This window comes from Anomalospiza imberbis, chromosome 13 (genome assembly GCF_031753505.1).
Source record: "Anomalospiza imberbis isolate Cuckoo-Finch-1a 21T00152 chromosome 13, ASM3175350v1, whole genome shotgun sequence".
Classification (NCBI taxonomy): domain Eukaryota; kingdom Metazoa; phylum Chordata; class Aves; order Passeriformes; family Viduidae; genus Anomalospiza; species Anomalospiza imberbis.
In genome coordinates, this window is record NC_089693.1 from 19844207 (window position 1) to 19853664 (window position 9458).

Below are 9458 nucleotides of genomic sequence, written 5' to 3' on the forward strand. Positions count from 1 at the left end.
GTTTGTCCGCTTGCAGAAGAGTCGTGATTTTTTTTCCCCTCAGTTATTATAAATATTATTTTAAATGCAGTCAACCTTTTTAGGCTAAACATTTGAAAGATTCTCAGCTGAGATGGCTGTTACTTGCTAAACACTTCTGAAATTCAAGTGTTGATGGGCATCTGGTCTTGAGAATTGTGCATAAAATGCGACACTCAGACAGTCATTTCTCCCTCATAAGTAGAAATCCACCACCATTTCCTCAGCATTTGCCAGGAGGTGAGTGGTTCTAGGTCAGAAGCATCAAGTTTTTGTTTGAAAATAAATTACAAAACGAGAGTAACTTTATGGACATTTTTACTGTCAACATCAGACATCTCAGTCTGAAGCAGACTCGTGCAGTGTCTGCAGCACCAACTTTCCAGGATTGTATTTCCATGAGATTCTTCTCAAGAAACATCTAAAATCCAAGTGGAAAACTTGCTTTTTATTTTCACTATTCAAACTGGAGGAACTTTTAAACAACAATGTGCTAACATGTGAGTGTGATCCCTAAACATTCCCCAGTTGCAAAAAAGTTAATAATAGTGTAGGCAGGATTATTTTTATCTCTTGTATCACTTGATTGTGAAGGATGGTATCCCCCAAAAAAATGGGAATTAATAACACTGACAGGAATAAAACCTGGAAGCACAGACTTCATAGCTGAGTGCTGCATGGAGGGTCAGACCCTCAAACCTGGCACAGTGAAGTCCTGTCCACGTCAGTGCACGCTCTCAGGAGTGAAAGCTGCATTTGTGCTCGTGCTCTGAGCTCTGGGTAGTCGGGAGCACAACTCTTCTGCAGCCCTTTGTGGTAAAAAAAAGAAACTGCTGAGCACAAAATGCCCCTGAGGCTGCCCAGAGTATAACGGGGCTGAGCTGGTCCACCAGCGTGTCCAAGAACAAAAGTGTGAAAAGATGTAAAATGTTCCTCTGCACAGGGCAGAGAGCCTGAGCAGCTAACGAATGGAAGCCTTTGCTCATCAGAGCCTCTGCCCCCGTTCTTAAAGCCAAGCGTGGATGCCAGGAGCTCCAAAGAAGTGTCACCCCATGGTCTGAGGAGATTTGGATAGGGGGAGGGGAGTAAATTACTTAAAGTATCTCAAATTGGCTGCACATTCATTATTCTTGTTTTACTGCCATCTTATCTTAAGAGGGAATAACTTGGTAATTTTATGTTCTGTCTTCAACAGAAAAATTTTTCACTTCTCAAGATTATCTTGAGCTCTCCAACAGATTCCCCCGGCAGTCCTGGGAAGAAGCTCGACAGTTCTTCTTGAAAAAATAAGAGTTGTATTTAGCTGTTAAATCCCTAACATCGTCACACTGACCAGTTCCTGCTGACTACCTTCTTTTAAAACGCTGTTCCAAAATGTTTTTGATACTCTAAATACTTATCCTATAGATATATAATTTGCACTATTTATATAAGTACTGTAGATACTTCCAAGTTCTGTTTTGTAATTTTGATAATTTGAGTTTATTTCGTTCTGTTATCCAATGTCATGATTTTGGTGTTTTCTGCCCTGTGGTGGGACTTGCACTGCAGAACTGCTGAAATAAGGTTGCAAATAGAGAAAATATGTTCTATATATCTTGTAATAAAATAACTTATTCTGTCTTGTGTGATTCCTGTGTTAAAATCATCAGTATGTTTGAATTACTATAAGCAACACGGTTCAAAAAGAGAGACAAAAAACCACTCGTAAGGTATCTTTTTCGGTAATCAAGAGTCAATCGGAATCAAATCAAAGTAATTCATGCGCTGGGGAAAGTTTGCTTATAGTTTTTGGGGTGATGGAGGATACGTCACCTAGGGCAGAGTTTTTAGACCTCATGCATTTTTAACGTGTCGCTTCGACTGGAGCGGTGCTGCTGCGGCCGCGCGGCGCTCCGTGCGCGGCGGCGCTCAGGGGGCGCGGCGCCCCGGCCCTGCGCTGCGGCGGGGCCGCCGCCGATCCCGGCCCGCGGGCACCGGGAGCACGACCCGGGCAGGACGGGGACCGCGACCGGTGCCGGAGTAAGGGACCAGCGCCGCGATCGCCGCCGGCAGCAGAGCAGTCCCTTCTCGGCGGCCCCGGGCCGCGGCCCCAGTGCCGCCCACAGCGGCGCGGCCCGGGCGGGCCTGAGGCGAGCCTGAGGCGAGCCACGCGCCTCGCTCCGGCCCAGCCCCGGGAGAACGCGCGGAGCTCCAGCCCGACCCGGACGGAGCCAGGTAACGGCGGGGGCCCCGCGGCCGGGCCGGGAGGGCGGCAGGATCCCCATGCCCACCTGTCCCCAGCCGGGAGATTGCCCGTCCCGGCGGTGCAGAGCAGCCCCGGGCTGAGGCGGCCCCGCGGCCCGGGCCGCTCCGTGCGCCCCGACGGCGGCTTGCCCTGGGAGCCCCGTCCCTGCACACCCGCTCCGCAGCCTCTCGGGGCGATGGAGCCACCGCGGCGCCGCGCTGCCCATCCCCTGCAGCCCGGAGGGCTCCGGCAGGGCCCGGCTCTCCCCCCGCTGCCCGGGGCTGGGCTCAGGGGGCGGCTCGCCGTGGCTTGAGCGGCTCGCAGGCCGGGCCTGCGATCCCGCGGGGAGCTGGTCCTGAGCAGTCCTGCGCGGCTGAGGGGGAGGGCGCGGGCGCTGGAGCGGCGCTGCCGCGCTCCCAGGTGATGCCAGAGGCAGATAAGGAGTTTCCGCCTGGGTCTGGACGGGGGGATGGATACGCAGGAAGGTAGGGCTCGCCTCGCCGCCGCGGGGGAGCCGCCGCCACCCCCACGGAGGAGGCGAGGTGGCCCCGCACCGCGGCAGGTGCGGGCACGGCCGGGCGAGCCTGGGGGCTACTCCGAAAGGGAAACCTGCTCTCCGCCTCCCCGGCTATAAATAAGTGGCCCCTGTTCTGAAAGCCGATTAGCGCGGTGCGGTGAGGCCGTGCGGGAGAAGCCAGGGCTGTGCCCCTCCTGACCCGCTCCGTTCCGATCCCTATGGCCGCGAGCTCCGCGCCTGGGGTGCCCCTTCGCCGCCCTTCCACGACTTTTTTTAGTTCGTTTTTGTTTTTTTCGTTTAAATCCATTTTTGTTTTCTTTTTTTTTTTTTTTATTAAGTCCAAAATATTTAATCCCACTATTCAACCGCCGACTCTGACAATAAATAACAATAACTTACTTTTGATCGTTAAAGGCGCAAACAATCCGTCCTTCGTCCATTGATAACTTAACATTATTAGTACTGGTTTTCCCGTTAAAAAGTCTCGTTTCCGTGTCCCGTTTTTCCAGCGATCGTGCGGGGCCGGGCATCGTGGCCCGGGAGAGGCATCGGTGTGAGATGAGGCTGGACGGCACGGCTCTGCGGAGGAAGGTCCAGGCCAGCTCCGCGGCCGCACGCCGGAGGAGTCTCTCCCCATTTTGTAGATTTTTTTTTTTTTGTTATTATTTATTTTTCCTTTTCAAAAAGGAAAGAAAAACCGTCCCCAGCGCAAGCGGTCGGCGATGGAGCCTGTCACTGTGCCGGGCTTTGGCGGGGAAATCCGAGTTTCTTTGGGGAAAAGAAACATCGAAATCCGCGGGGAAAAAAAAAAAAAAAACACGAAAAAACCAGGGCGGGGGCTCTCTCTCCGGTCTGGTGAAGGCAGCGAGGATCCCGGTGCTTTTTTGGCCGACAGTAATATAATTTTTGTTGGTTTTTAAATAAGAATAATTAAAAAACAAAGGCGTTTGTCCGGCGCTCTGGGAGCGGCCCGGGGCCGGGTGTCTCATGCAGGGAGCGCAGGCATGCGGAGGTCCCGCGGCGGGGCGGACGGGCCGCTTCACGTCTCGGCCGGGCTGGGTACCATGCTGTTGGGGGTGTCGGGGAGCTGGGAGGACAGCGAGGTCACGTCGCTGCCGGAGGAGGTGCCCAAGGAGCCGGACTCGGAGAAGGAGACCTGGGGAGCAGCGGCGGTGAGGGTCTGGCGCGGTCGCCCCCTGCCCCGTCCCCCTCCCTCCCTCAGCACCCGGGCCCAGCGGGCCGGCATCTGCCCTTCCCGTGCGGCCCGACGGATGACCCGGCGCGGCTCACCAGCTGCTGGAAGGCGGCGGGCTGCTCCAGGTCGCTCTGCAGGGCGAACTCGCTGAGCGCCTTCCAGGGCGGCTGGTACGTCTGGACCTCCACGGCGCTGCCCTGCACGGCGCTCTCGTGGCGGATGGGGCTGCCGGCCACCAGCGGCGTCCCGGTGAGGCCCTGCAGGCTCTGCGGGCATACGGGGATTCAGGGCAACTGCCGCCCGAGCCCGCGGGCCCGAGCCCCCCACCCGCATCTCCCTCCCCGCCGGGGAGGGCGGCCGCTCACCGTCTTGTCGCTGTGCTGCTGCTGCTGGAGCTGCTTCATGAGAATGGACTTCTTCTTGTCCTTGCAGCGCTTGTTCTGGAACCAGACGCGGATGACGCGGGGACTGAGCCCCGTCATTTCCACGAGCTGCTCCTTCATCAGGGCGTCGGGGCGCGGGTTGGCGGCGTAGCAGGTCCGCAGCGTGTGCAGCTGCTTCTCGTTCAGCACCGTCCGCACGCGAGTGGTCTTCTCCGCCGCCTTGTGCGCCGGCGGCCGCGGGGCGGGCGGCCTCCCGGGCACCGGCTCTGCGACGGGCGGGGAGGGCGCGCACCGTCAGCGCCGCCGCCCGCTCGCCCGCCGCAGCCCTCCCGACACCCTCCCCGCCCCGCCGCCCGCCCCGCCGGGGAGCCGGTACCTGCGAGGTGCGCGGCGGCGGCCGGCGGCAGCGCGGGGCTGCGCGGTCCGCGGGCGGCGGCGCCGTCGGGGGGCGACCCGTGGTCGGCGCGGCAGAGCAGGTCGCGCTCCCGCAGGCAGAACTGGTCGCCGGGCAGGAGCTGGCGGCCGCAGGCGGCGCAGCGGAAGCACTCCAGGTGGTAGACGTGGTCGCGGGCGCGCATCACCAGGTCGCTGCTGCTGAACGCCGCCCGGCACTGGGCGCACTTGATGCCGAAGAGCCTGCGGGAACGCGACGCGCCGTCAGGACCCGCGGCCGCGCCGTCGCGGAGGCTCCAGGCGGTGCCGCGGGGCCGGGCAGCGGCCGAGAGTCGGGTTTTCGTTGGGGGAAATTAGGGGAGCTTAAGGGGCTTTTGTGCTTTTTCGGGCCTGGGTAATTAATTTTTTCTAACGAGCGCCGGCGCATTCGGGGTCACCTGCTGTAATCTCGTTTGCAGTAGGCCTTGCCGTCTCGCAGGAAGCATGTGCAGGTCTCATCCAGGGGCTGCCCGCACTCGGCGCACTTGAGGCAGGCGACGTGCCACTCCAGGTCCGGCGACACTCGCAGCAGGAAGGGGTCCTGGATACGGCCCCCGCAGCCTGCGCACAGGGCCAGCCCCGGCCGCCCTGCCGGGAGCGAGCGGGGTACAGTCAGAGCCAGCAGTGTGCCAGAGCAGAGGCCAGAAATTAGGGAAAAGCACTTTTTCTTTTTTACACTTCATTCTTTTTTCTTATTTTGATTTGGTTTGGATTTTTCCAAAAATAGGAAGAATGAGAAATAAAGTCAGACACGCAGACAAAAAGGATGGAAACATGAAAGGAGACAAATGAATACGGCCAGAAAAAAAAAAAAAAAAAAGAAAAAAATACAGAAGCTTGATCAAGGCAATAAATGCAGAAAGACAGGGATGTAAAAGTAGAATTTTGGAAAAGGAAAATAAAAGCAGAGACTCAAAGCCAATAAAACAATGGCTGAGGAAAACTTAAAAGAAATAAGGAAAGAAACAAAGAAAAAATGAAGGAAAGAAAGAAGGAAAAATAAATTAAGACCGAATGATGGAAAGAGATAAGAAAGCATCAAAAACCCAGAGACAGTTAAAATGGGAATATGGACAAATGAAAAGAGTAAGAGATGCGGAATTAAAGAGACAGAAAGAGAAATAAAACTAAACAAGAGCAGAAAGAAAATAAAATTTAAAGAAAACGGAAAGAGAAATCAAAAAGGAAAAGACAAACTTAAACACGAAAGAGATAAAGAAAGAGAAACGGTAATACGGGCAAAGAAAGAAATAGAGAAAGGAAGGAAGAGCAGAGGGCAGCAGAGAAAGAAATAGAAACGGCCGAAAGAAATGAGCTCAGCGGCGCGGACAGCAGAAAGGACAGCGGGGCCGGGAAGCGCCGGGCACGAACGGGAATAGCGGCACCGGAGTTGCCACGGGCCGAGCCCGCGGCTGCCCACGCCCGCCGTGGGGCCGCAGCCCTTCCCGGCGCTGTCAGCGCGCCCGCGGTCCGCCGGTCCCCCCGACGGCAGCGGCGGCGCGGAGCTCGCCCCGCAGGGTCCCGCGCCCGCCCGCCCTGGCCCCGCGTTTCGCTGCGCTGCGCGCACTTACTCTTGGAGGGCTCCCCCATGGCGCCCGGGAGCGGCCGCGGGAGGAGGATGTCCACCATGCGGGCGGCCCCCTGCGCACCGGCAGCGATGCGGGATGCGGAGCCGCCGCTCCACCACTACCCGCGCGGAGCGGGGCGGGGGCCGCGCCCGCCCCCCCGGGCCCGCCCCGCCGGGCCGCGCCGTGATGTCAGCGCGCAGAGGCGCTGACCTCACCGCGCGGCCCCCGGAGGCGATTGGCGGCCGCGGGGAGAGCCCGCGGATTGGCGGTGCCGAACAATGGGCGCGCGGCGGGCGCGGAGCGGGGCGCACGCCCCGCGGGATCCGGCCCGGAGCCGCACGACGCCGGCACTGACGGGGCGCGCGGACCCGTGCCCCGCGGGAGAAGCTCCTCCGCGCCCTGCGCCCCGGGGCCGCGGGACCCTCTGCCCCGCCCGCCGTGGTGCGCCTCGGCGCCGTGCGCGCAGGGAGCGGCGGCATCGGCAGTCCGAGGAGAAGGAGATGGATTGTAGCTTTTTTTCCTCCTCTGTTTTTCCCTGTTATTCTTCTTGACTTTTAGTTCGCCTAATTTTTTCTCCTTTTATTTCCCTCTTCCTTCTCTTTCTCGTCTCTTTTTCATTTTATTTCGTTGTTCTTTTCCCCGCGATTCGGCGTGCCGCTGGCAGGTGCCCGCGGGCGGGCTCGGCGGGACAGTTCCGGCGCCGCGCAGAGGAGCATCTCCGCGGCGGACGGGAAGGGGCTGCGCGGCGGCCCCGGCTCGACGCTGCGCACCCGCGGAGCGCTTCCCTGCTGAGGCCCGTGTGCGGGAGAGCCACCCCAACGGACCCGAACAGGACTGACCGCGTCGTCGGGGCGGCCGTCCCGGGCAGCAGCCCTGTGACGAGTTGAAATTAGCGGAGAAAAATAATATTTTACCGCATTTTCATGCACCTGATTCCATGCTGTTCCCGCAGCTGAACCTCTCCTATTGCTTTTTTATGCCTTCTTTTTTCTTCCCTCTTTCCCCCCAGTCACCATGGGCTTCCTGTACATTAGCAGAAAAATCGGGAAAGCGCTTCCATGGCCTTTGACTCAGTGTTAAATTCCCAAAGACTCTGCGGTACAGCACCACGAGTCCCTCGTAAGGTCCAGGAAAGCTTCAACATGCTGTAATTGAGATTGCTGCTGTCTTGGAGCTTTGGTCCTGTCCTTCACCTCCATGCAATCACCTTTTAAATTTTACACATGGAATTTGACAGGCATTTGCCAACCTGTATGGCTTGGGAAGGACATGGTGACTTTAGATGTTGGCTCAGGAAGGGCAGGCTGTGCTCATTTTCCTCAGAGGAGGGAGGCGGGATGAGTTTTCCAGCTGAAGAACTTGTCTGGTGCAAGCCAGGCACCCTGCAGGTATGAAACCTCAGAAGCTGAGGAGGGGGAGAGGACCCTTTGGATAAAGTGCTTCACTATTTGACCCGCTCTCCCAACCTGGTCACAGCTTCTGCTACCCCTTTGAGGACCCCAAATGTTGAAAGCAAGCTCTTAAATTTGTATGATAGCTGTAGGGGAAAGGAGGGTGGATGACATTTGAAGCACCCGCTTCAGCAGGGACGCATGTCGCCAAGGGATTTTGGTATCCCTGCCTGCCCCTGCGTGTGTGAAGGTGCAAAGGTGCGGTGTGGCAGTGACATCCTCAGGGCAGGGTGAGCCCATGTGTACCCTGCTGGGGGCTGTGGTCTGAATGCTGCCTGCCGCTAGCGTGGTTCGCTTGCCAGTGGCAGAGCTGGGTGGGGGGTGAGAGGTATGAAGGCAACTGGAAAAGTTTGGTTGATTCTTCAAACTGGGGTCACCCCGAGGTTTGGATGATGGGAACCTCTTCAGCACTGTGGGGCACCACAGGTCCATGCCTGGGCACCTGGCAGAAAAGAGGGTACAGAAGGGTGACTTTGGTCTGAGCCAGAATTCAGAGTCCTGGATGAGTCGGTATCTGCATGTGTTAACAATAAAATGCAAAAATGTCAGAGTGATAGGAGAATGAGACATGTCTAAGAATACAGCAGCTTGGCAGGGATGCTCTGTGTTGCATCACCCTTTTCCCACTCGAGGGCAGGATCCTGTCTGCTCTCCTGAACCTCCCACCAGTTTAGGAATTAGTAAAGTTACAGCTGAGCCAACCAAACTTTTCCAAACCTATGCAAAGCGGTGCTGTGGTCACACCTGTATCCGAACAGAGCAACGTGCTTACACCAGGCAGGTACGGTTGGACTGGACTTGCTTCACAACCAGGCAGGTAGCAACAGGACAGGCTGTCCAACAACTGCTGGACAGGCAGTTTAGTAGAAAAGCCAAAAAAATTACTAGCCAGGGAAGTGCTGAAAGCCCTGCATCTCCTCTATGTGATATATAAAAAGCTTTAAAATTACTACAGGTAATGCCACAAGGCATTGAACCAGCCTGATACCACATGTTTTACAAACAGGTAAATTGTTGGTTCATCTGAGGGAGGGTAAGGGAAAGCACATCATAAAATCATGGAAAAATTCAGTCCAGGAGGCATCTCTGGAACCCTGCCTTCAGGTAACTTGGAACTGCTGGAAGCATTTTCTAGTCAAAGCCAAGTGCAATCTCTCCTGCCACACTGATTACTCCTTGCTCTCCTCCACCCAGTGTCCAGAGATTCCAGTCCCTTTTGCGGCAGTTCCGGTCGGGTTCGGTGCGAGAGCTGGCAGGGGCTGCCTGGCCACAGGGTGAGGCTGACTAATGGTACTTCCCACTCTCTACAGAGCAGCTCTGGGGTTTGCTCCCAAATAGATGTACGAGTTCCCTCTAGAAGGGGGAAACGGTAACTGCTTTTTTTGTTTGCAGCAGATTGCAAAGCAGTAAACGCTGATTCTTTCAGAGCCAACCATGGATTAAGTCCATTATAAAATTAAAACAGATGGAACACAATTTCACTTGCATTACAAAAAAGGACAGGAACCATCTGCAATAAGATTTAGCATTGCAAAGCTATTGTTATCATGTTACCATTAAAACCTTTGATGAAGAGTTTTCTTTCTTTCACAAACTTGTTCACATGAAACAAATGTTTTATTTATCCATCTTCCTAAGATAGTCATATTTTATTAAAAAGATGCTTT

General features: G+C 56.2%; 2 protein-coding genes and 1 long non-coding RNA gene across 3 annotated transcripts in view; 2 read left to right on the forward strand and 1 right to left on the reverse strand.

Annotated features, from left to right (window-relative positions):
* The window catches only part of SCAPER (S-phase cyclin A associated protein in the ER), a 137874-nt gene extending 136225 nt beyond the window's left edge, over positions 1 to 1649 (forward strand). Inside the window, exon 32 of the mRNA XM_068204430.1 lies at positions 1214 to 1649. Within this exon, the coding sequence (XP_068060531.1) occupies positions 1214 to 1308 (95 nt within the window). The 3' untranslated portion in view covers positions 1309 to 1649. The remainder of the gene's footprint in view (positions 1 to 1213) is intronic.
* A 543-nt stretch (positions 1650 to 2192) lies between these two features.
* LOC137481591 (uncharacterized) lies at positions 2193 to 3437 on the forward strand. The gene is made up of 2 exons (XR_011003565.1): positions 2193 to 2235; positions 3272 to 3437. It is a non-coding gene; the product is annotated as an uncharacterized lncRNA (long non-coding RNA).
* ISL2 (ISL LIM homeobox 2) lies at positions 3087 to 6548 on the reverse strand. The gene is made up of 6 exons (XM_068203364.1): positions 6344 to 6548; positions 5171 to 5360; positions 4717 to 4976; positions 4323 to 4606; positions 4053 to 4223; positions 3087 to 3918 (listed from the first exon to the last, which is right to left on the reverse strand). Exons 1-6 carry the CDS (start codon positions 6399 to 6401, stop codon positions 3802 to 3804), a joined length of 1080 nt encoding a protein of 359 aa, XP_068059465.1. The 5' UTR covers positions 6402 to 6548; the 3' UTR covers positions 3087 to 3801.
* Positions 6549 to 9458: the final 2910 nt, after the last annotated feature.